This window comes from Heptranchias perlo, chromosome 4 (genome assembly GCF_035084215.1).
Source record: "Heptranchias perlo isolate sHepPer1 chromosome 4, sHepPer1.hap1, whole genome shotgun sequence".
In the NCBI taxonomy this organism is placed as follows: Eukaryota; Metazoa; Chordata; class Chondrichthyes; order Hexanchiformes; family Hexanchidae; genus Heptranchias; species Heptranchias perlo.
Genome location: NC_090328.1, coordinates 71,176,181 through 71,203,014, shown reverse-complemented (window position 1 = coordinate 71,203,014; position 26,834 = coordinate 71,176,181). Strand labels below are relative to the sequence as shown.

Genomic DNA, 26,834 nt, shown 5'->3' with positions numbered 1-26,834 from the left:
GCCAGAAGTGTCGAGTGGATGATCCATCTTGACCTCCTCCCGATATCCCCACCATCACGGAAGCCAGTCTTCGGCCAATTCGATTCACTCCACGTGATATCAAGAAACGGCTGAGTGCACTGGATACAGCAAAGGCTATGGGCCCCGACAACATCCCAGCTGCAGTGCTGAAGACTTGTGCTCCATAACTAGCTGCGCCTCTAGCCAAGCTGTTCCAGTACAGCTACAACACTGGCATCTACCAGACAATGGAAAATTGCCCAGGTATGTCCTGTCCACAAAAAGCAGGACAAATCCAATCCGGCCAATTACCGCTCCATCAGTCTACTCTCAGTCATCAGCAAAGTGATGGAAGGTGTCGTCGACAGTGCTATCAAGCGGCACTTACTCACCAATAACCTGCTCACCGATGCTCAGTTTGGGTTCCGCCAGCACCACTCGGCTCCAGACCTCATTACAGCCTTGGTCCAAACATGGACAAAAGAGCTGAATTCCAGAGGTGAGGTGCGAGTGACTGCCCTTGACATCAAGGCAGCATTTGACCGAGTGTGGCACCAAGGAGCCCTAGTAAAATTGAAGTCAATGGGAATCGGGGGGGAAAACTCTCCAGTGGCTGGAGTCATACCTAGCACAAAGGACGATGGTAGTGGTTGTTGGAGGCCAATCACCTCAGCCCCAGGACATTGCTGCAGGAGTTCCTCAGGGCAGTGTCCTAGGCCCAACCATCTTCAGCTGCTTCATCAATGACCTTCCCTCCATCATAAGGTCAGAAATGGGGATGTTTGCTGATGATTGCACAGTGTTCAGTTCCGTTCGCAACCCCTCAAATAATGAAGCAGTCCGAGCCCACATGCAGCAAGACCTGGACAACATCCAGGCTTGGGCTCATAAGTGGCAAGTAACATTCGTGCCAGATAAGTGCCAGGCAATGACCATCTCCAACAAGAGAGAGTCTAACCACCTCCCCTTGACATTCAACGGCATTACCATCGCTGAATCCCCCACCATCAACATCCTGGGGGTCACCATTGACCAGAAACTTAACTGGACCAGCCATATAAATACAGTGGCTACGAGAGCAGGTCAGAGGCTGGGTATTCTGCGGCAAGTGACTCACCTCCTGACTCCCCAAAGCCTTTCCACCATCTACAAGGCACAAGCCAGGAGTGTGATGGAATACTCTCCACTTGCTTGCATAAGTGCAGCTCCAACAACACTCAAGAAGCTCGACACCATCCAAGATAAAGCAGCCCGCTTGATTGGCACCGCATCCACCACCCTAAACATTCACTCCCTTCACCGGCGCACTGTGGATACAGTGTGTACCATCCACAGGATGCACTGCAGCAACTTGCCAAGGCTTCTTCGACAGCGACCTCTACCACCTGGAAGGACAAGAGCAGCAGGCACATGGGAACAACACCACCTGCACGTTCCCCTCCAAGTCACACACCATCCCGACTTCGAAATATATTGCCGTTCCTTCATTGTCGCTGGGTCAAAATCCTGGAACTCCCTTCCTAACAGCACTGTGGGAGAACCGTCACCACACGGACTGCAGCGGTTCAAGAAGGCGGCTCACCACCACCTTCTCGAGGGCAATTAAGAATGGGCAATAAATGCTGGCCTCGCCAGTGACGCCCACATCCCGTGAACGAATAAAAACAAAAATGTTTACATGATATTGCTGCATCATTGATTTTCTTTGTTCCCAAATCTGGCGATTACGTTTTTGAATGCTCTGAAATGAGCTAAGCTTATTTAGGCCAGAGATATGCAAGACTATTGAATACATCTGTTAAAAGCAGCTTTCAAGATCTAAGCATTGCTTTTTGGATTTGCCATTATAGTTCATCATTTATAGTTCTGGTGAAAAAATTGTTCATGCTGTTCAGAAGCATTGAGCCTAAGATTTAAACTGTGCAGTTACACCTTCTGTTAAAAACGTATTAAGATATTGATGTAATTGAACCTGCTTGTCCCCCACTTCAATTAAATAGGTTTCTGTTTTCAGCTGCATTACTGTGGGGGGGCCCGGTGGGAGGCCTGATGCCTCCTGCAGAGAGGAAGGAAAACTGAAGGTGAATCATTGCTTGGTCATTGTCATAGGTCCCCTAATTGCCATCTGAAGTGTATTTGGTAGAGGTCTGGGAGAAGATCCCGAGACTGCGGGAAGTGAGAACACAGATTATGGGAGAAAAATGATACTCGACTTATTTATGTTGCGGATTGACAATGAGATGAAAAAATCTTTTTCAAACGTGTACCTGATTATTAAAATATTTTTTCCAATGTGCAGCTTTGCCTCTGAGTTTAAAACTTTGGTGAGCTGGGATTGCTGTATTTCCATTTAGTTTCTGCTTTCTTTCATATACTTTGCTCTCCTGAAAACACACTTTTTCGAATACACAAATACCACACCAATGCACAGCAATAATACATTTTCAATCACGTGGCAAAACATTCAGTGATGAAATTGTCATGAAAATAAATTTGCTGCAAAGAAGACATGAATTTTAAAATTGTTGAATCTTGGATAAATAATACTCAACACAAGAAAGTGTGTGCCTTTATTGGGTCCGAGTATGACTTGGTGTATTTCCTGTAAGATGACCGTGTGGACATTCATCATCAGTTGTGACTGTCCCAGCAACTTTCAGAATGTGCACTTTGTACTGTCAACGACGCTTGTAATTGAGGAACAGAGAATCCAGCAAAAAAAAGTTGCTGGGCAGGTGGTTGTTCAAACAACCCACTTACAGCAGTATATTTCATAGTCTCTAATTTCAATGCAATTATTGATGCTCTTGTATTTCTAGTATGTACTTTGGGTTCTTGTACTATATTTGAGGCACAATGCTGTATTATTTTATAAATGCACTTAAATGTACACTCTACTCCTGTAAAGGCTTATGGGATTGATTATTTGCCATCTACTGTAATCAAAATTTAACCAATGAGCAAAAGTTGTAATAAGTGGCAATATTGACACTCTCACAAGGTTCAAGTCCATGGGATAGATGGGAATTTATTAAAATAGATTGGCAAATGGTTGGTAGACAATGAGTACATGGGCTGGTATCTGGTTCATGGGCAGGAATTCGGTTGGCAGCCAGTTACCAGTGGAATGCCACAAGGTTCAGTGTTAGGGCTGATGTTTCTAATTTTTATAAATAATTTTGTTGAAATCAGTGGCAAATGACTAATAGCAAAGTGCATAAATTCAAAAAGATCTTGACAAGTTCGATCAGTGGGTGCAGACATGGCAGATGCAATTTAATACAGGGAAACGTAACGTTGAGAGACTTGGCAGAGGGAAGGTTGACATGGTTTATGTGGTAAATGGGAATGTACGTGAGATATTGGAACAGGAGAGAGATTTTGGGATGTTAGTGGACATGCCAGTAAAACATCAGCACAATATTCCCAATTTAAAGAAAAAAGAGCAAACATAATGTTGGCATGCACAGCAAGGAGTTTAATATATAAAGACAGGTCATTTTAAAACTCTATTTGATCCTAGTGAGACCACCTCTGGAGTACTGTTTGCAGTTTTGTTCTCCCTATTTCAAAAGGATATTATTGGAGGGGTCCAGAGAAAGGCTACATGGTTGATCTCAGAACTTAACGGAATGGCGTACAAGGAAAGATCAGCTATCCCTCGGTCTTTTCTCTTGAAAAGAGAAGACTGAGAAGGGACATGATAGAAGTGTTTAAGGAAGATCTGGACAAATTGGATGTAAGTAAGCTTTCCTGCCGAGTGCAGAATTTAAGCACAAGGGGTCATATTTACAAATTAAGGACAACAAAAGACAATAGGAAATCATAGAATCATAGAAAATTTACAGCACGCACCTGCCGAAAATGAGCCACCCAGCTTAATCCCGCTTTCCAGCGCTTGGTCCTTAGCCTTGTAGGTCACTGCACTTCAGGTGCACATCCAGGTACTTTTTCAATGAGTTGAGGGTTTCTGCCTCTACCACCCTTCCAGGCAGTGAGTTCCAGACCTCTACCACCCTCTGGGTGAAAACATTGTTCCTCAGCTCTGCTCTAACCCGACTACCAATTACTTTAAATCTATGCCCCCTGGTTATTGACCTCTCTGCTAAGAGAAACAGGTCCTTCCTATCAGCTCTATCTAGGTCCCTCATAATTTTGTACACCTCAATTAAATCACCCCTCAGCCTCCTCTGTTCCAAAGAGAACAACCCCAGCCGATCCAATCTTTCCTCATAGCTAAAATTTTCCAGTCCTGGCAACATCCTTGTAAATCTCCTCTATACCCTCTCTAGTGCAATTACATCCTTCCTGTAATGTGACCAGAACTGTGCGCAGTACTCAAGCTGTGGCCTAACTAGTGTTTTATACAGTTCTAGCATAACCTCCCTGCTCTTATATTCTATGCCTCGGCTAATAAAGGAAAGTATTCCATATGCCTTCTTAACCATCTTATCTATCTGTCCTGCTACCTTCAGGGATCTGTGGACATGCACTCCAAGGTCCCTCTGTTCCTCTATACCTCTCAGTATCCTCCCATTTATTGTGTATTCCCTTGCCTTGTTTGCCCTCCCCAAATGCATTACCTCACACTTCTCCGGATTGAATTGCATTTGCCACTTTTCTGCCCACCTGACCAGTCCATTGATATCTTTCTGCAGTCTACAGTTTTCCTCCTCACTATCAACCACATGGCCAATTTTTGTATCAACTGCAAACCATGTCACCCCCTCTACATTTATGTCCAAATCATTAATATATACCGCAAAAAGCAAGGGGCCTAGTGCTGAGCCCTGTGGAACCCCACTGGAAACAGCCTTCCAGTCACAAAAACACCCGTCAACCATTACCCTTTGCTTCCTGCCACTGAGCCAATTTTGAATCCAATTTGTCACTCTCCCTTGGATCCCATGGGCTAGTACTTTTTTGACCAGTCTGCCATGTGAGACCTTGTCAAAAGCCTTGCTAAAATCCATGTAGACAACATCAAATGCACTACCCTCATCGACCCTCCTTGTTACCGCCTCAAAAAATTCAATCAAGTTAGTCAGACACGACCGTCCTTTAACAAAACCATGCTGACTGTCCTTGATTACTCCGTTCTTTTCTAAGTGACTATTTATCCTGTCCCTCAGAATTCATTTCAATAATTTGCCTACCACAGAGGTCCGATTCAATAGCCTGTAATTATTCTGTCTATCCCTCGCTCCCTTTTTAAACAACGATACAACATTGGCAGTCCTCCAATCCTTGGGCCCTACGCCTATACACAGTGAGGATTGGAAAGTGATCGTCAGAGTCTCCGCTATTTCCTCCCTTGCTTCTTTTAATAGCCTGGGATACATTTCATCCGGCCCTGGTGATTTACCTACTTTCAAAGATGCTAATCCCCTTAGCACTTCCTCTCTCACTGTTTATCCCATCCAATATTTCACACTCCTCCTCCTTAACTACAATGTCTGCATCGTCCCTCTCTTTTGTGAAGACAGACGCAAAGTATTCATTAAGAACCATACCAACATCTTCTGCTTCCACACATAGGTTACCTTTTTAGCCTCTAATAGGCCCTACTCTTCCCTTAGTTATCCTCTTGCTCTTAATGTATTTATAAAACATCTTTGGGTTTTCCTTGATTTTACTTGCCAATATTTTTTCATGCCCTCTCTTTGCTTTCCTAATTTCCTTTTTAATTTCACTCTTGCACTTTTTATAGTTCTCTAGACTTTTTGTAGTATTGAGTTCTCGGTGACTGACATAAGCTTTCCTTTTCTGCCGTTTCTTACCCTGTATGCTTCTTGACATCCAAGGGGCTCTAGATTTGGCAGCCCCACCCTTTTTCTTTGTGGGAACATATTTACTCTGCACACCTTGAATCTTCCCCTTGAATGCCTCCCACATTGATTTACCTTCAAGTAGCAAGAAATGCAGGAGCATTTTTTTTTCTAAAAGGGTGGTAAGTATGTGGAACATATTACTGGCATGGGTGGTGGAATAAGAAACCTTAATGGGTTTTAAGAAGGAACTAGACATGTTCTAGTCAACAAATGGGATTCAGTGTTATTCGAAATGCACTAAGGAAATACTGTGAAAAGATGGACTGAAGGTGGTCTTCTGTCTGAAATTGTTACTATGTTACTGTCGATACCATCTTGTTCATCTGTGCAGGTGATTAGAAATTCTTTAGTGGGTAATATTATTGGTCTGACTGAATATAAGATTTACTGTTGAATAATCTCTGAACCGAGGTGCCCGAGTCTTTGCAAGCTGTAAAGGTGCATTGGAGCTTTGGAGGCAATGTATTTTGATTATTTCTACGTATCCGTTGATTTGAATACATTTCAAGTTTCTTGTACTAGCTAATCTTGGTGTTCTGATTGGTCAATAAATCCTCAATGAGGCAGAAGTGTTAAAAAGAGCCCCTTCCAAAGCACCAGGCCCATCCAAATGGAAAAAGCAATAAATAAGAATTAAAAGTGCCAATAGGACTGGTTTAGCCAAGCTTTGAGGACTGGATTTCCAGGGCTCAGGAACCACGTATCTAATTTACAGCTGTAGGGACCATCCCAGCTCTCAAGCATTTGTCACAGTCTCCTAGTGCAACAGCCGTAAGATATTACTTTTAAGTAGTAGGTTTATCCACCAAGAAGAATGAGAGGAGACCTTATTGAAACATACAAGACTCTGAGGGGACTCGATAGGGTAGTTGCTGAGAGGATGTTACCCCTCATGGGGGAATCTAAAACTAGGGGGCATAGTCTCGGAATAAGGGGTCGCCCGTTTAAGACGGAAATGAGGAGGAATTTCTTCTCCCAGAGGGTTGTGAATCTTTGGAATTCTTTACCCAAAAAGCTGTGGAGGCTGAGTCTTTGAATACATTCAAGGCTGAGTTAGACAAATTTTTGATCAGCAAGGGAGTCAAAGGATACAACCCCCCAAATAATGAAGCAATCCGAGCCCGCATGCAGCAAGACCTGGACAACATCCAGGCTTGGGCTCATAAGTGGCAAGTAACATTCACGCCAGACAATGACCATCCCCAACAAGAGAGAGTCTAACCGCCTTCCCTTGACATTCAACGGCATTACCATCGCCGAATCCCCCACCATCAACATCCTGTAGGTCACCATTGACCAGAGACTTAACTGGACCAGCCATATAAATACTGTGGCTACAAGAGCAGGTCAGAGGCTGGGTATTCTGTGGCGAGTGACTCACCTCCTGACTCCCCAAAGCCTTTCTGCCATCCACAAGGCACAAGTCAGGAGTGTGATGGAATACTCTCCACTTGCTTGGATGAGTGCAGCTCCAACAACACTCGAAGCTCGACACCATCCAGGACAAAGCAGCCCGCTTGATTGGAACCCCATCCACCACCCTAAACATTCACTCCCTTCACCACCAGCGCACTGTGGCTGCAGTGTGTACCATCCACAAGATGCACTGCAGCAACTCGCCAAGGCTTCTTCGACAGCACCTCCCAAACCCATGACCTCTACCACCTAGAAGGACAAGAGCAGCAGGCACATGGGAACAACACCACCTGCACGTTCCCCTCCAAGTCACACACCATCCCAACTTGGAAATATATCGCCGTTCCTTCATTGTCACTGGGTCAAAATCCTGGAACTCCCCTCTGAAACAGCACTGTGGGAGAACCGTCACCACACGGCCTGCAGCAGTTCAAGAAGGCGGCTCACCACCACCTTCTCAAGGGCAATTAGGGATGGGCAATAAATGCCGGCCTTGCCAGCGACGCCCACATCCCATGAACGGATTTTTAAAAAATGGGGAAAAGGCGGGAAAGTGGAGTTGAGGTAAAAATCAGATCAGCCATGATCTCATTGAATGGCTGAGCAGGCTCGAGGGGCCGAATGGCCCACTGCTGCTCCTTTCTCTTATGGTCTGTTGCACTATCTTATGAGAGCTTAAAATTTTTCTCCAATCTTGTCTTTTTTTGTCCTTCTCCCCTACTCTACACTTTCAGCAGGAGGCCCTTATGGTGCCATTTGCCTCCATGAATGTAAATTTGTTGCCTTTAGTAACTTTTAAAATGCTTCAGCAGAAAGATTTCTGTGAGCTGTTACATTTTTAGTTTGCTGTGTAATTTCTCTTTTACATCTGCAAGAAAAATGGGATGGCGTTTGTTGAATTGGACTGTTCGGGCTCGATATTAGCAGGGCGGCGGGTTCTCAGCGAGGGGTCGACTGGGCGTGTGGGTGACACGCATGCGCACGTGCAGCATAGGCTGTCCGCTGGAGGAGCCCTATTTAAAGGGGCAGTCGTCCACTGACTGATGCTGCAGAAAATAGGAAAAATTACAGCATGGAGCAGCCCGGGGGAAGGCTGCTCCCAGGTTTAATGATGCCTCACTCCAGGTATTATTGGATGGGGTGAGGAGGAAGGGGAGGACAGATCTTCCCCCCCCCCCCCCCCCCGGCGGGCGGGAGGAAGCGGCCTGCCTCTGCCACCAAGAAGGCCTGGCTCGAGGTGGCAGAGGAGGTCACCTGCACCACCAACACATTGCGCACCTGCATACAGTGCAGGAGGCGCTTCAATCACCTAAGTAGGTCAGCCGAAGTGAGTACACTTACTCATTCCCCTACACTCCGTCAGCCACATCATCGCCCCCACCCCACATCTCCTTCTGCACTGCCAACACTACTCCATCACATCACCCCTCACACCCACTCATAGGTCATCCTCATCTTACCTGCACTTACTCACCTCGCCAGTACCCATCCCGCCACTCCCACTCAACCCAATCCTCATACAATCTCATGGCTCTAACTCATACTCACCCTTTCATGCATCTCTTTCACGGTCAGCCTCACTCAACCTGCCACTACCTGTGCTGCAGCCACAGGGCATGCATCACATACGTGCAGTAGGAAGTGTAAGGCAAACATGTCGTGAGCATGAAGGGGATGCACAAGGGTGTTTGAGGGTTTGTCATGTTTTTTATCTATATTTAATCTCTGATCAACTCACATTACATATTATATTGTCACCACTACTGCCACGTCTTTGCAAATCTTGTCTGGTTTGTGCAATAATGCCCTTTCCTGAGGATCACTATGAAGACCCACAACTGATGCCACCCATTGTGTCACTGCAGAGTGGGTGTAGGTGTATTTGCAGGGCTCTTTTGTGCAGACGACTGAGAGATGTCGGTGATGTCCCCGGTGGCACCCTGGAAGGATGCGGAGGAGAAGTTGTTGAGGGTAGTGGTGACTTTGACAGCGACAGGTAAGAAGATGGTGCTCGGGCCAGCCAGGAGCAGCTCGGCATGAAGGAGGCTGCAGATGTCCACGACTACATGTTGAGTGACTCTGAGCCTCCGTGTGCACTGCTGCTCAGAGAGGTCCAGGAAGCTGAGCCTCAGTCTGTGGACCCTGTGGCGAGGGTAGTGCCTTCTGTGACGCATATCTCTCTGCCATTGCCCTCCTTCCTGCTGCGCGTGCAGGTGGATGTGTCACAGCACTGTGTTGTGGAGCTCCAGGTGTCAGAGGTGGATGGCGTGGCCGGCGAGGCTGGTGATGCTGTTTGCCCTCCGAGGAGGTCATGACTGCAGCTATAGCGGCCCCCATCCGGAAGATGTACATCTGAGGGGGTCCGCAAGGTCGGTATATGTGTCTGGACACCGGGGTAAGTGTGCATGTTGGTGAATTTTATTGTTAGGAGGAGGGTGGTGGAGACCAAACTTTGTCCACAGTGACAGAGTGGCCTCCTGCAATGAGTCAGGGTCTCCCCCCCCCCCCCCCCCCCCCCCCCACCACCACCACCTGTCAAATGGACCTTTGCAGCTGCCACAGGCTGATGGCTGCAACACGTCCATTTGAACTGGGAGTGTTTCCCCCAGTATGGGAAACAGTCTCAATTAATTTCAAAATCCCAGCCCTCATAAAATATCAGGCCTGTAAACAACCTGAAGTACCTTTTTAAGTACTTTAAGTGGCACCCCGCTGGCTTTAATTGCCGGTGGGAGTCCCATATGCGGGGGCTGTGCGCGCATGTCAGCGTGTCACCGGGGAACCTGGAAGTGGGTGGTTTGGAGCCGGGCTCCAGACCCGCCCCGGGAATCCCCGATTTTTCGCAGCCCCCCCCCCGCCACGAACGCACCTGATCGCGGGTGCGAAAATCGAGCCCTTAAAGTCTGCAGCAGACATTTTATTGTATTTACAATTCCCACTAGTTTATGGTAGTTTTTCAGTGAAACAATCAGTAGTGTTCTGGAAAGTATTTTATTTTTGAACAGGACTTTATTAGTAATGTCTGTTCAGCACTTATGACATTTAGTTTTCTGGATGATTTGCAGAACTTTGTGACTTGTTTTTTGTGGAGAGGGGAATTTCTCTGGTTGCTTACATTTTTAGTTAACTGCTTTAGTTTATATACATACTACGCATGTTTCACTTTACAACTGCAAGCAAAAGGGGATGCAATCCTTTGTTAAATTGGAGAAGTAATGTGCTTTCCTTTTGAAATGTGATCTTAATAGAATGTGGCAATTACAAACAGGTAAATATTTATGCAGGTAATGTTGCAGGGGCCTGAATGTGTAGTTTAGAACCAGTTAGAGAAGTAGTCACTGGAGGTAGATTTGCCATCTATGAAAATTGTATTTTCTGCTGCTGCTGTTGTGACCCTGTTGGGAGTGTTCCCATTCACAGGTTCCCTTTCTGCTGTATCCTACCTTTCCTACTCCACACGTCTGGTTTTACGCTGGGACATTGAGGGGAACAGTGTAATAAAATCTTTCAAATGTTGAGCTGTTACCGTGTTGGACTAAAACAATGCAGTTCAGTCTTTAAATATTGCAAAATGAAGTTTGAGTAAAAGGTAAGTGCTTTGAGATATAAACTAAATTTAGATTGCGATGACTCTGATCCTGTAATTCAGAGCCAAAACAGTTTGTGCATGTTGACTTTGGTCTGCCAAAAGAATCGATGCTCATCCGGACTTGTTACCAAGTATCTATGTGTGGAGTGAACTTAAATTATGAAGTGCAAGAAGATTTCTGTGATAAAGAAATTGTCCAGAATCATCTGCAACAACGTGCATTTATATAGTACATTTAATGCAGTAAATGTCCCAAGGGAAAACTATGTTGATTTATGATAGATTTTTATTAATTGATTGTAATTCAGTTTGCTTACTAGGTCAACTTGGAAAGTTTCCATTTTCTTGAATACATAACCTCGACTGATATTTCAGTGCAGTACTGAGGAAGTACTGCATTGTCAGAGGTGTTGTCTTTTGGATGAGATGTTAAACCAAAGCTCAGGTGGACGTAAAAGATCAGATGACACCATTTGAGCAAGAGGAGTTGTATTGGTGTCCTGGTGAACTTCTCTCCCTCAAGCAATGGCACCATAAACAAATTCTGGTCACTCATTCATTTGCTGTGCTTGTGATCTTGCTTTGTACAGTTTAGCTGTCATGTTTGCTTAGAGTGATGGCATTTGAAAAGTAATCCAGTAGCTGTAAAGCAATTTGGAATATCCCAAAAATATGATGAAGCACAATAGAAATCTAAGTTATTCTGTCACAAAACCTGTAGCTTTTCACTGGTGATGTAGCACTTGTGCTTTAATGCAATTTGGGAAGGAAACATAATCGACAAGTTGTCAGACTATTGATGTAGGCTGCTTTTGCACCAAGCTAAAATGGCTGGGAAGACCCACCGAATAGTCATGTGTTGTTGCCAATATGAATATGAATTTTTTTATACTGAAGGAATGAATAGAAGTTGTTGCTTAAATTAGGTTGAGATGATCTGTTCAGCCAGACTTGCACCAGTATATTCATACAACAAAGGTAAGGTATTGAGAAAAAGGACTATAATATTAAAGCTGAATATATTCAAGTATTTTAAAATAATGTAAAAATACACTGAGAAGGAGCAAGGAAATGGGATTAGGAACGGAGGCTGCAGTTGAAGAACCAGCACCACCATAGGCCCTATAGGCCTAATAGTCATCTGTTGTTCTTTAATTTCTCTGGTATTATCAATGTTGATACGATATTTGGGTGTTTTAAAAATGTTGTGTTTCACTTTTGAAATTGAAACTTAGATTCTTAAGGGTGCAAAACTTAAACATGAAATTTTACACGATGGGCAATAAAAAAAACAATGTGTAACTGTTTTATCTAATTGATAAATCAGAAGGGCTGAAAGGAGGTTACTTTCAAGGCAGTCAGCTGGTATGAGCAGGTTTGCCCAATTCACCCCCACTGATTTTCCAGGATTTCTTTGTCACTGTTATTCCAGTCACACATTTGTCATGTTTGTAACACATTAATTGTTATCAACTGCTTAATTAGGAAGAGTCTAAAGTTGTGCGTTTTCTCATTTTTAAAAAAGGAGGCAGACTTATTTGCAATATATAAAAAAAGACTTGCATTTACATTTCATAAAGTGCTTCACATACAAAGGACAACCTTGAAGTGCAGGGATTAGTTTTTGTTTCTCTCTCTTTTTCTTATTTGGATAAAAGTGCCAGCCATTTTGTGCATAGGAAGATCCCAGAAACAACAATAAGATGAATGACCAATTAAACTTTTATTGGTGCTGATTGAAAGGGGAATGTTGATGAGAATTTGGAGAGAACTCCATGGAACCTTTAACGTCCACCTGAATGACTGCAACAGGCAGACAGGACTTGTGTTTAATGTCTCATCTAAGGAACAGCACCTCTGACAATACAGCACTCCCTCAATACTGCATTCAAGGGGCAGCCTAAATTATGTGCTGAAGTCCTGGAGTGGAACTTGAACCTACAACCTTCTGACTCTTGGGAGAGGGACCTACTAACTGAACTAATTGCATGTTAGATGTTTGGTACAAGTTAGGTCAGGAAATTTGTCAAAATGCCCAGTGATATGACCGTGCAAGACAATTGAAAGCACATTTCTTGAGAGAGAAGGCCTTAATCTCAAAAATTAAGCATTTTGTTTCTCAAGCGGTGGTCTGTTTTCTTTACATATATTGTAACTGGCAGTCTAAATCATGTTCATACAAAGAGACTATAATATGAAACTCTTCATTCATTTTAATGGAGATTGCTTTGTTATAAGTTGTCAGCCCTATTATTATGTGATTTAAAGAGGAATACCATTGTGAATTATTTGAATTTTGTTTCTTGAAGGTGTTTGCTCCCCTATCTGTAGCCATGAGTGTAGGCAGCCAGGTGACCTGCTCCCAGGCTTTTGCCAATATTTGTCTAAAGCTTGTTGCTGGAAGGACATGAGCAATGCAGGTAGCTCATCAGAAGTTGTTCCCCGTACCTGTCAGTGATTGGTTTCTGTTTTTTTTCCCCATGGTGGGATGGCTGAGATGGGAAAAATTCAAGCTATACTTGTAGCTGAATTATAAGTGGATGCAGATTGATGTTGCCTCTTATCATTTTAACTATAATTAAACTCTGGTGTATTTTGTTAAGTTTGGCACAGTTTGAATTTTGGAATAAATGTAGTCTAATCTTCAGTGATAACCTTGAAAAAAGAATATAATAGCAAAGCAACAACTTGCATTTATATAGTGCCTTGACCATAGAAAAATGTCCCAAGGTGCATCATTGAGGCGTAATCAGACAAAAATGGGCACCAATAAAAAGGAGGAGAGACCGAAAGCTTAGTCAAAGATGTGGATTTTAAGGGAGGGAGATGGAGAGGCAAAGGGGTTCAGGGAGAGAATTCCAGAGCATGGGGCCTAGATGGCTGAAGCCAATAGTAGGGTGAAGGGAGGGGAGATGCCCAAAAGGCCAGAGTCAGAGGACTGGAGAGTTTGGGACGATTGTAGGCTGGAGGAGGTTACAGAGATAAAGAGGGGGCAAAGAGGGATTTAAACACAAGGATGAGAATTTTAAATTGGAGGTGGTGGGGGATTGGGAGCTAATGTAGGTCAACAAGGACAGTGATGATGGATGAGTCGGTCTTGATGCACGATAAGATATGGGCAGCGGAATTTTGGAGGGTGGAGAATGGGAGGCCGGCCAGGATAGCATTGGAATAGTTGAGTCTGGAGGTAACAAAGGCATGGATGAGGCAGATGGGTGGAGGCAAGCTATGTTATGGAGTTGGAAGTAGGTGGTCTTTTGATGGAGATTATATAGATTTGGAAGCTCAGCTCAGGGTTGAATAGTATGCTGAGGTTGCAAACATTCTGGTTTAAACTGAAACAATATCAGTAGAGTGGGTGGCGAGTGTACAGAATTTGCGGCAGGGCCAAAGACAATGGTTTCAGTTTTCCCAATGCTTGACTGGAGGAAATTGGGGCACTTCCATGACTGGATGTTGGATAAGCAGTCGGGCAGCACAGATGCAGTGAAGGATCAAGAAAAGTGGTGGATCAATCGAACTGGGTGTCATAGAGTCATAGAGTCATAGAGTTATACAGCACTGATAGAGGCCCTTCGGCCCATCGTGTACGCGCCGGCCATCAGCCCTGTCTACTCTAATCCCATATTCCAGCATTTGGTCCATAGCCTTGTATGCTATGGCATTTCAAGTGCTCATCCAAATGCTTCTTGAATGTTGTGAGGGTTCCTGCCTCCACAACCCTTTCAGGCAGTGAGTTCCAGACTCCAACCACCCTCTGGGTGAAAAAGTTCTTTCTCAAATCCCCTCTAAACCTCCCACCTTTTACCTTGAATCTATGTCCCCTTGTTATAGAACCCTCAACGAAGGGAAAAAGCTCCTTAGTATCCATCCTATCTGTGCCCCTCATAATTTTGTACACCTCAATCATGTCCCCCCTCAACCTCCTCTGCTCCAAGGAAAACAAACCCAATCTTCCCAGTCTCTCTTCATAGCTGAAGCGCTCCAGCCCTGGTAACATCCTGGTGAATCTCCTCTGCACCCTCTCCAAAGCGATCACATCCTTCCTGTAGTGTGGCGACCAGAACTGCACACAGTACTCCAGCTGTGGCCTAACCAGTGTTTTATACAGCTCCATCATAACCTCCTTGCTCTTATATTCTATGCCTCGGCTAATAAAGGCAAGTATCCCATATGCCTTCTTTACCACCTTATCTACCTGTTCCGCCGCCTTCAGGGATCTGTGAACTTGCACACCAAGATCCCTCTGACCCTCTGTCTTGCCTAGGGTCCTCCCATTCATTAGCATACGCGTGGAAGCTGACCCCAAGTCTACAGATGTTATTGTTAAGGGACAACATGTATGTAAGGAAGATGAAGGGGCCAAGAATAGATCCTTGGGGGACTCCATTGGTAAAAGTGCAAGGGTGGGGAGAAGCTTTTGTTAGGGGATGCTCTGGCTATGATTGGATCGAGTTATTGTAGAACCAAGCAAAGGTAAACCCACTGTACTGAACAATCGAGGAAAGTCATTTGAGGACAATGGTGTGGTTCATTGTCAAAGACTGCAGAGAGGATGAGGGGGAATAATGCACCATGGTCACGGTCACAGGATGCCATTTGTGACATTGATTTGGGCTGTTTCAGTGCTGCAGCAAGGATGGAAACCTAATTGGAGAGATTTAAACAGAGTTGCAGCAAAGGTGGGCTCGATTTAGGAGACAACAAAAAGTACAAGAACTTTGGAGAGGAAAGTAGGAGATGTAAACTTTATTGGGTAGGAAGAATCCACAGTTTTTGCGACGACAATGTGGACTATGGCCATGAGTGCTGGAGAGGGGTAATTTTTAACTCAGCTTGAAGAAACATTTAAAATTCATGTTTGGTTGACAGCAGTTGAGAAGAAAGAAACTTAATTCTACCTTATGTGCATGCCTCTATATGCGGCGTGGGGTGGGGGGGAATTGTGGGACAGCAATGGGGAAATTTATATAGGGCATCACTTAGTGTTGCAAACTGGTATTGATAAGCTAAAATAGAGAAATGAATATTGGGATGTTGATAGATGCCAGAAGATGGTGTGAAATTAGGAAAAGCAAAAAAAAAATGTTAGGACAATGATCGAACAATAATTGAAATTAGCAGACTGAACTAGATATGGTCACTTTTTTTGCAGTGCAATGTTTGTTTTAGTGCACCTGTTTCTTGTTTGCGTATGCATGTTGCCTCCCTCTAATGTCAGCTGGCAGTGCCCACTGTGTAATTTGGCTGCAAATAGTATTTTGAATAGTAACTTACAATTTAGATTATGTACATTTTATCTCCACTGTACTGTAACTTGTTAATTATAATGTCATGTATAGTACATCACATATTGATACACATGAGTAAATTAAACGGTTTCCTGGTGGTAGACTACAGATATATTATCAATAAACAACATCAGGCATATGGTGACTGATTCCCACTACACAGCATATGCACTTCAAAAATTATTTTTTATGGCACTAAATACCAGACAATAATCTCACCTTGTGGTTCAAATGGTTACAGTCCACAAGGTTAACACATGAACTCAATAATGTTGCTTAAGACCTTTTTTCATGTGCTAAAAGTTTGCGATCTTGAGAGTTGCTTTTGAACAACATTTTTTTATTGATGTATATTTTGAAAAATGTTGTGCTTAACTGCGTGAAAGACATTAGCGCTTGAGAACGAATTGCTTTTGTCCACTTTTGGCTCACATTGTTAGTACTAAAGCACTTGGCACGTATAGTATGGCTGCATAACAATCTCTCTGAGTGAGATTGGCAATTGTTTCACACAGTTTTGTGCTGTGGGTTTGAGATCAGTCAAAGGGGGATAGGCTTGATAGCTCTATGACCTTATGCTATGTTCTTTGTTTGAATTTAGGTACTGGTGAAAGTGGCAAGAGCACATTCATTAAGCAGATGAGAATCATCCATGGAGATGGCTACTCTGATGAAGACAGGAAAAATTTCACAAAGCTCGTCTACCAGAACATATTTACTGCAATGCAAGCAATGATCAGAGCCATGGACACACTCCGGGTGCAATATAAGAATGAGCAAAACATGGTAAGAAAAGATTTTTGTATTGTGTGCAAATGTATCAAACATTTTCACAACCAGCTTATTATGTAGGACCCCTTCTCCTGTTGTGAGCAGAGTTTCCAGTCAGGTGACCAGTTATTGAAATAATTTTTCTATTTGCGAATTCAGTGAGGTCAGGCTATTAAAGGTCAATGCAAATTTATAAAATATATATCACAAGACTTGGGTATAAAATGTAATTCCCTGTGTCACATTTATTTCCTGTAGTACTTTGCCTTTCACACTTTGTTGATACCCCTATTATTAAAAAACAGCATAATCCCCAACTACCTTCATCAATACCATACTGTTGGGGAGAGCTGAGAGAAAGATTGGAAGGATACTTTGAGGACAGGAAACCAGAGATCTTCAAGCTTACTGATAAGCTAGATACAAATCAAAAGCAACAAATAAATGAAAAACTGGTGAATACCAGATCATAAGGGATGTGAGATCCTCTTACGTGAGAGTCCAGTGACTGAGTCAGAGAGAAAATCCCAGAACAGACCTGAAATTTGTGACACTGATATCGTTCTAGCCTATATAATGATAAGAATCAAATATATAACTTCTTCCTCGAAGGAATGTGTGAGAGAAGATAACCTAGCAGAAGATGGCTTATTTCTAAGAATACTCAAGTTGTGTGTCTGTATGATTTGGACACCACAGAGATGAATTTAGCAGAAGTGCCTTTTACATAACTATAGTGCCAAAAGAGCTTTTGTGGTTTCACAGTAGTGTTTCATAGAAGACTGGACTAAACATAAGATGCTATGATGACAGAGACTTACAAAAAACTGCATTTATATTGAGCAAGAGCCATGCGAGTGATACTGGCTCCAGGCTTGCAGGTTCCTGATGGCTGCTGGCAACCCCAAAGTAAACTTGGCGGATTTGCTAAGATGGACGCAGTTTTTAAAAAAAATGATCATCTGGCCACCATTTTTTGTACTATTTAGTTAGTTCATTCATTGGTTGGGGGAGAAGGAAGAGGTTACTTGTTGACTGCACCTTTATTTACAAAAATACTTCCAAAATATATTTTTTACAACTAATCAACTTACTACTTTTTTGTCATTCTTCCACCTCTTCACCCAAAAAAACTAAATCTGCTTCATTGCTCCCATATCTGAGAAACTCATTAATTTCACAGAACTCACATACATGCCAACAGTCAATGTTTCACGCTGGTAGTTAGTGTTTTGATGGCCCGGTCGGTGTGTCAGCATTTCCTAACATAATCAGTGCAACAGGGCTCAGTCTGCATCCCTGTCCCTGAGTCTGGTAGCTAGTGCACTGGACAGGTTCCACCCCTCCTTTAAGCTGCTCCCAGTGCTACTGACATGGGTTGCTGCCTCTGTACACTAGAGGTGGGAACTCGTGCCTCTTGTCTGAGATATTTTAGGGACTGCAACTAAATTGTCAGTTTAAAAATAGTCTATTGCAGAGGTGTTCAACCTTCCTGATCTCTGGGCCAGATACTTATGATACAGCTGGTGAGTGAGCAGTGTATGATTACATTGCATTGAGTTGGGCAGAATCATGACGAAATGCTATGTATTTGAATTTCCTGGAATTCTTTGACCGCACTATTTATACTTCCTCTGCTTCTCTCCTCTCTCTCTCTCTCTCTCTCTCTCTCTTCCACCCCCTCTCTCTTCCTCAGTTTTTCTTTCTCTCCTCAATAACTTCAGTGTCTATCCTCCCTGCTCCAATTATTAGGGATGGGCAATAAATGCTGACCTTGCCAGCGACGCCCACATCCCATGAACGAATTTTTAAAAAATCTCTCTTCACTTGTTCATTTGTCAGTCTCTTTCTCATTTCTCTCCCACCCTTTTACTTCAATCTCATTCTTCTTGCTTCCTTCACTTGTGTGTGTTTCTCTCCCTGTCTCATCCCACATCAGTATATCTCTCTCCTTGTCTCACTAATCCTTCACCTCCATTTTTCTCTCTGACCATTCACTTCAGGGTATTTCTCCCTTCTCTCACTTCACTTCTCACTCTCTCCTTCACTAAAGTCTTTCTTTTCACTTTAGTGTTCTCAATCTTGCTCCCTTTAGTTTAGTCTCTCTCTTCTCCACTTTATGCTCATGCCCATTCTTGTTTCACTCCAGTCTCTCTCTCTCATTCTTCACTTCTGTATGTGACCAACTCTACCAATTCAGTCTCTCTCCACTTGTTTCCCCCTCACTACACTGTCTCTCTCCCTTCGTGTATACGTGTCTCTCTCTTCATTGCTGTACCCCCAGCTCTTTTAACTTTTCTATTTTCTTATTCCCTTTCTTACTCTTCGTACCTCTCTTACCTGTTTATTTCTGCAACTATGGGTGGGGAGAGGTAGCAACACCAAGGCTCTTGGGTGGGCAGATTAGAGTCAGCATCCTTGGCCACAGCATTTAGGATCTGGGAGGAAGGGATACTGGAGACACAGATATGTGCTGGGGGATAGAATCTAGGAGACTCTGGTTGGTGGCCTTCTGTGCGAGGCAAGTCAATGTGCTGGCACCCTCATGCTCAGCTTTTAGGAGCATATAATCTGTCAACTGCTGCAAGGTAGACTATCAGCCCTCCTGCTCTCAATCCCAGAAGTGAGCCACAGTTTGGTGAGTTGAGTTCTATTAATAGAAAGTGCTCACCTCTGGGAAGAACTGCTGGCAGAAACAGCTGACCTGGTGGGATTGTGAGAATTTTAAACATCACAGATCACACTGTTAGTTATCTCAGCAGGAATGCACTGGATTAATATGTGCCTCTGACTCCCAGCAGTGTTACTGTTCTCCTTCAACCTGAACCTGGCTCAGGAATCCACAATGCTGCAGGTCCAGACTGAGGGAGGAGAGCAGTGTTGCTGAAAGCAGGAGGCTTATGCCAATTCATTGGGTTTTTGCTGAGAAAGCTGGCGGCACTTCTGAAATATTTACAATTCCCACAACCTCATGGTGGGTGGTGGGGGGGGGGGTCAGCTGTTTCTGCTCTGCAGATGGAAGATGGAACTTCACGGGATGGATAAGATTAAGAAGCATGTTAGATTTTGGCCTGTGGTTTGGACATTTCATTTACAAATTGATATTTTCCTGAGATTTTGAAACTTTATTGTGGGGTGGGAGGGGCTCTACACTATCTCCTCTGCTTCTTCTGCATGGATAACTCTGTGGTTATATTTTCTGTAAGAAATTGACCAACAAAGGCTTCTCTGCCTGTTCCCCACCTCAGAGTTTATATAGTAATATTTATATGGTGACTTCTCATCAAAATGTCTGTGTTTCACACACACTGAATTACTTTTGGAGTACAGTGACTTTTATGTGGGCAAAGACTGTAGTCATTCTGTCCTAGAAAAGTTCTACAAACAGCAATGAGATGATTTGTCCTTTATTTGCTTATGTATGATAGTATGAGCCCTACATTTGTAATGCTAGAAATGAAAATGAATGCAGCTTCTCCTGTTGCATCTTAAATTGTGATGCAAATATCTACTTAATGTAACTCAAATTTGAACCTCTTCGGCAGCATTTTGTCTTGGGCCTTTCATAGCACCAGCGTCAAATAACTACACAATTGTATAGCAATTTTTGATTGAATATTAGCTATTACGTCTGTTCCTGCAAAGAAATACTGGATTTGCACCTTAGTAACTTTGTATTTTATTTCTTCAAATCCTCCTTCTGTTCTCTTTTCCCCTTCCCTCTAAAAGTTGGATTGATCACCTATATGCTGTCTCTTGGTGACATCAACCACAGACATGGGGTCAGCTTCCACATGTAGGCTGGTGACACCTAGCCCTACCTCTCTTCACCTCATCTCTCCACATCATCTCTCAACCCTTTCACTGCCTCTGCTGCCAGACTACTTGTCTGACATCCAATCTTGGTGAGCTGCAATTTCCTTCAGCTAAACAACGGGAAGTTAAGTCATTGGGCTCAATTTTCCCAGGCAATTGCGGGGGCAGGGAGGGCTCCAAAAATTGGGGAAATCCCGTTCGGGTTCGGAGCCTGGCTTCAACCCGCAGATTTCCGGGTTCCCCACTGACGCGTCTGGGTGCGCGCGCGCCTCCTGAATGCGGAAGCCCACCGGTAATTAAAGCCAGCAGGATGATACTTGACACAGTTGTTTAGCTAGTTTATGTAGTTGAACTACTTAATTTTCTCCACATTGAGGCAGGGGTGCGATTTTGAAGCATCCTCAGCGTGTTTCCTGTGCTGTGGGAAACACTCCCTGTTGCAACAGACGTGTTTCAGCCAGCAGCCAGTGGAACATTCAAATGTTTATTTGACAGATGGGGAGAAAAGATCATTTATTGCAGCAGGGCACTCAATTCTTTTGGACAAAGTTTTGGCTGCGAGATCTTTGTGTTTTCACTGAAAATCCTTAGTTTCCACTCAAAATTTTTCTGTTCACACACCTTTAACTACTTTGCGGACCCCCTCAAACTCTCACTGTTGGGATGGGAGGCGCCATGGCTGCATTCACCACTACATCCGAGGACGAGCAACATCACCTGCCTCGCCAGGCACGGCGTCCACCTCCGCCACTTGGAGCTCCACAACACAGTGCTGCACCACAGACACCTACATGAGCACAAAGGGCAACAACAGAGAGGGGTGCCACTTGAGGAGGCCCCATCCACATCTGCCACCCACATGGAGGAGGAGGAACCCTTGGGCATAGTGGTGGCTCACCTGGCTGCTCGTGAGGCCAGTGAGTCACTGATATGTGAATGGTTCTCCTAACATCAGAAAGTGTGAACAGTCCAGTCCTCACACCACCTGGACAAAAAAACCCTGAAAGAGCAGCGCCCACACCAGGCTACCCACCCCTCCCTGCACAAAACAGTCCTGCAACTACACATACAATCACTGTAAAGTGACCCAATGAGTGGCATCAAGTGTCACCGTTCATGGTGAACCTCATGAAAGGGCCCGATCACAAAAGCCAGTCAAGAATGGGCAAGACATAGCAGCAGAGGTGACGATCATAAAATTTAATGTCACTTTAACAAAAACTAATATAAATGAAAAATACGATAGTCTGTCAAACACCCTTGTGCATACCATTCGTGATCACAAAACCTTTGCCTTTTTCTTATGACTACTTCTAAGTAGTGCATCCCCTGTGGCTGCAGCAGATGTACTGGCAGGTTGCTCATGTTCATGTCCTGACTGCTTAGATGCTTTGGGCCTACACCCTCTGGGTTTTGGAGCCTGCGAGGGCCCCTGAAAAAACTGGTCCACCTGCACCAGTGCAGGGGCAGACTCGGCCACCTGGAGAGGAGGCAGCATTGTGGGTACTGGTTGAGAGGGAGGCAACGGGTGAGACGTGGGAGCGCTTTGAGTGGCGTCTCCACTTCCATGTCCCCTTTCGCCATCATCCCTCGCCTGGACCAGGCCCACACCACTCCTACCACTCTGCTGGACAACAGTTTGGAGGACATGTGTGATGCCTTGTAATTCTAGTGCTAGTATATCTGTCTGCCTGTTTAAGGCGGCAGAATGATGTTCAGCCTGAGTCCAAACGGCTGTTGTCAGGGCCTGAATGGACTCATTTGTGAGCCGTGTTTGAAGCTCAATTGAGGCTAGCCTTCTCTCCTTCGCTGACATTCCTGCACTTACCTGTGACACTATCGCAGAGATTACCTCCCGTACCTGTGCCACCATTCCACTCATGCAGGAGTTGGACTCCTCCATCCTCTGCGATATTGTGGAGAGTGTGCGTGGCACCTGTTCCAGTACCTCGCAAATGTGCTGCTGTCCCTTGATCATTCTGCTTTTAAAGGATGGCTCCCAGGGTTCCGCATGTGAGCAGAGCCTGGAGAGGAGTGCTCCCACCGATGCGGACTCTCCACAGCTGCCCCTGCCACCAGTGTCTGCTCATGCTCACGTGTGTGGTAACTCACCAGGTGCCAACCCAACTAACTGAGGACTAGGACCCACTGAGGTGTGAGTATCTGCACTGGTGGATGGCTCGCTAAGATGTGGCGGTGCGCCCTCAGAGGCCGGCAGGTCCTCTAAGGAATCGCCCTCTGCCATCACAGCGGTCGCTGAAGGCCCTGTCAGAGAACAGCAGGCAATATTAAGCATGATCACAGATGTGTCATGTTGCGATGAGCAAACTGAGGTGCTAAAGATGGCAAGGCATGTTAACATCAATTCATATTGTGTGTGCTGAATGTTAAAGTTCTGTTACTAGACATTTGTCGGGTGCCAGTCTCAGCGTCCCCGACAGTCAGGCACTCAAGGGTTCAGCTGAGCTCCAGCACCTCCTGCTCCACCTCTGTGAGGACGAATTTATATGTTGTGCTCCCCCTGTGGTCCTGCCCTCTCCCGTGCATTCTGAGCTCTCTTCTCCTATAAGGGGAGAAAGTACAGATGTGACTGAATGATGGTGAAATGACCAACCGATCAATGCATTGGATTGGGTGAGGCTGACTGTGAAAGAGATGCATCAGAGGGTGTGTATGAGACACAGCCATGACATTGTATGAGGATTGGTAGTGGTGGGGTGACTAATGGGGAGGTGAGGAAGTGCAGGTAAGTTGAGGATGAGCCTTAAGTGGGTGTGAGGAGTGATATGAATGAGTCGTGTTGGCAGTGCAGAATGATTTGGGGTGTGGGGGCGGTGATGTGGAAGAAGGAATGCAGAAGTGTACTCACTTTGGCTGACCTAGTTAGGTTATTTAAGCGCTTCCTGCACTGGATCCAGGTGCGGGAGATGTTGCTGCTGCTGGTGACCTCCTCTGCCACCCTGAGCCAGGCCTTCTTGGTGGCAGAGGCAAGCCATTTCCTCCCGTCCGCTGGGTAAAACAGATCCCTCCTCCTCCTCACCCCATCCAGTAGCACCTAGAGTGAGGCATCGTGGAGCAGCCTTTCCCCTGTGCGCCTCCACTTTTTTTTTTCATTCGTTCATGGAATGTGGGCGTCGCTGGCGAGGCCAGCATTTATTGCCCATCCCTAATTGCCCTTGAGAAGGTGGTGGTGAGCCGACTTCTTGAAACGCTGCAGTCCATGTAGTGAAGGTTCTCCCACAGTGCTATAAGGAAGGGAGTTCCAGGATTTTGACCCAGCGACGATGAAGGAACGGCGATATATTTCCAAGTCAGGATGGTGTGTGACTTGGAGGGAAACGTGCAGGTGGTGGTGTTCCCATGTGCCTGCTGCCCTTGTCCTTCTAGGTGGTAGAGGTCGCGGGTTTGGGAGGTGCTGTCAAAGAAGCCTTGGCGAGTTGCTGCAGTGCATCCTGTGGATGGTACACACTGCAGCCACAGTGCGCTGGTGGTGAAGGGAGTGAATGTTTAGGGTGGTGGATGGGATGCCAATCAAGCGGGCTGCTTTGTCCTGGATGGTGTCAGCTTCTTGAGTGTTTGTTGGAGCTGCACTCATCCAGGCAAGTGGAGAGTATTCCATCACACTCCTGACTTGTGCATTGTAGATGGTGGAAAGGCTTTGGGGAGTCAGGAGGTGTGTTACTCGCCACAGAATACCCAGCCTCTGACCTGCTCTTATAGCCACAGTATTTATGCATCTGGTCCAGTTAAGTTTCTGGTCAATGGTGACCCCCGGGAAGATGATGGTGGGGGATTCGGTGATGGTAATACCATTGAATATCAAGGGGAGGTAGTTAGACTCTCTTGTTGGAGATGGTCATTGCCTGGCACTTGTCTGGCGCGAATGTTACTTGCCACTTATCAGCGCAAGACTGGATGTTGTCCAGGTCTTGCTGCATGCTGGCATGGACTGCTTCATTATCTGAGGGGTTGCGAATGGAACTGAACACCGTGCAATCATTAGCGAACATCCCCATTTCTGACCTTGTGATGGAGGGAAGGTCATTTATGAAGCAGCTGAAGTTGGTTGGGCCTAGGACACTGCCCTGAGGAACTCCTGCAGCAATGTCCTGGGGCTGAGATGATTGGCCTCCAACAACAACTACCATCTTCCTTTGTGCTAGGTATGACTCCAGCCACTGCAGAGTTTTCCCCCTGATTCCCATTGACTTCAATTTTACTTGGGCTCCTTGGTGCCACACTCGGTCAAATGCTGCCTCGATGTCAAGGGCAGTCACTCTCACCTCACCTCTGGAATTCAGCTCTTTTGTCCAAGGCTGTAATGAGGTCTGGAGCCTTGTGGTCCTGGCGGAACCCAAACTGAGCATCGGTGAGCAGGTTATTGGTGAGTAAGTGCTGCTTGATAGCACTGTCGACGACACCTTCCATCACTTTGCTGATGATTGAGAGTAAGCTGATGGGGCGGTAATACCCACACAATGTGTGTTTGGGTGTTAGGTGCAGGAAAAGCCATTGGAGGACTGCCCCTTTAAATAGAGCATCTCCAGCTGACAGCCTGTGATGTGGGCGTGCAGTCCACCCACTGCACGGCTTTCGGACGGCAAACACGGAAGCCATGTTAAATGGCACCAATTGAATCGTGATCGCATGGAGAATGGACATTTTTTATTGGGAGGGTTACATTCCCCCCCCCCGCCCCCCCTTGCTGCCATCCTGCCTCCACTCTAATATTGGGGCCATTGTCTTTATCTCCCCTCACAAACTCCGTATCCTTATCAATGATGCCAACTGGCCACTGCGTCAGGCTGAACCAGATTATTTTCAATCTTGGCATCCTATTTGACAATGAGCTGCACTTCCAAGCCCATATTTTGTATATGGCCTGGTTTCATCTTCGTAATGATGCCTGCCTCTGTCCCAGTCTCAGCTCTTCTACCACTAAAACTCTTAATTTGTGCCTTTGGCACCTCCAAACTCAACTATTCCAGTGCTATACCGGCCAACCTCTCATTCTGCACTCTCCATAAACTTCAACTCATCCAAAACTGTGCTGGCTGCATCCTGTCCTGCACCAAATCCCACTCAACCATCACTCTTGAATGTTGAATGACATTGGCTCCTGGTCCCTCAACTTAAAATTCTCATGCTCATGTTTAAATCGCTTCATGGCCTCAATCCACCCTATCTATGTAACCTCCTCTAACCCTTCAATTCCACCTCCCCCTCCCCTGAACTGAGTTCCACTGACTCTGGCCTCTTATGCATCCACACCCCCCCCCCCCCCACATTGTTCGCGGACCTGCCTTCAGCTGTTTATGCTCCACATTCTGGAATTCCCTCCCTAAACCCCTCTGCCACTCCCCCTCCCCTTCCTTTTAAGACTTTCCTTAAAATCCATCTCTTGGACCAAGTTTTGGTCATCCCTCTTAATATCTCCTTCTTTGTCTTGGTGTCCATTTGTGTCTGATTACGCCTCTGGGAACTGCCTTGGGACGTTTTTCTACGTTAAATTCGCTAACAAGCTGTTGTTTGGCTTGAGTATATTAATAGTGCAAAGCATGTCAAATTATATATCTATTCATCTATAATCAAATTTGTTTCTTGAAAAAGTTGTTGTCTAAATATATTTTTAATACATATTCACATGTAACAGAAACACTGAACTCTCCTCGATAATTTTCTGAATTTGGCACTGAAAATCAGGTCCTGAGATGTGCGTCCATCACATTCATAGTGCTGTGCATGTATGTTTCATGCTCAAGTCATGCATAGCACATGAAGCATAGAGTATGTATGTGAGGATGTCAGGAATACGATGTGCACGCATTTTGGGACTTGATTTTCAGTTCAAAGAGCCAGGGAGAATTTGGGGTTTTTGCTGATCCATCAACTCAAACAAAAAATCGGTGAATTTATGGTGAAAATTGATGAAAGCTGGCTTTAATGATCCTCACCAATGTCCACTAGTTGGAAGGGTGATCTCTTTGGAACAAAAAGGCAAGTTTGATCTGCACTGTTCAAAATACACAAACGTTTCCATGTAACTGATTAGGATAATATTCATTGTACCTGGTCCCAGGTCGAAGGTTTAGCAGATACAGGGTTTGCAATCTTGCTACA

At 44.9% G+C, this 26,834-nt stretch overlaps 1 protein-coding gene across 1 annotated transcript in view; it reads left to right on the top strand.

Moving 5' to 3' along the window:
- The window catches only part of LOC137321012 (guanine nucleotide-binding protein subunit alpha-14), a 171,058-nt gene that overhangs the window by 79,461 nt on the left and 64,763 nt on the right, over positions 1-26,834 (top strand). The window contains exon 2 of the mRNA XM_067983114.1: positions 16,729-16,913. Within this exon, the coding sequence (XP_067839215.1) occupies positions 16,729-16,913 (185 nt within the window). The remainder of the gene's footprint in view (positions 1-16,728; positions 16,914-26,834) is intronic.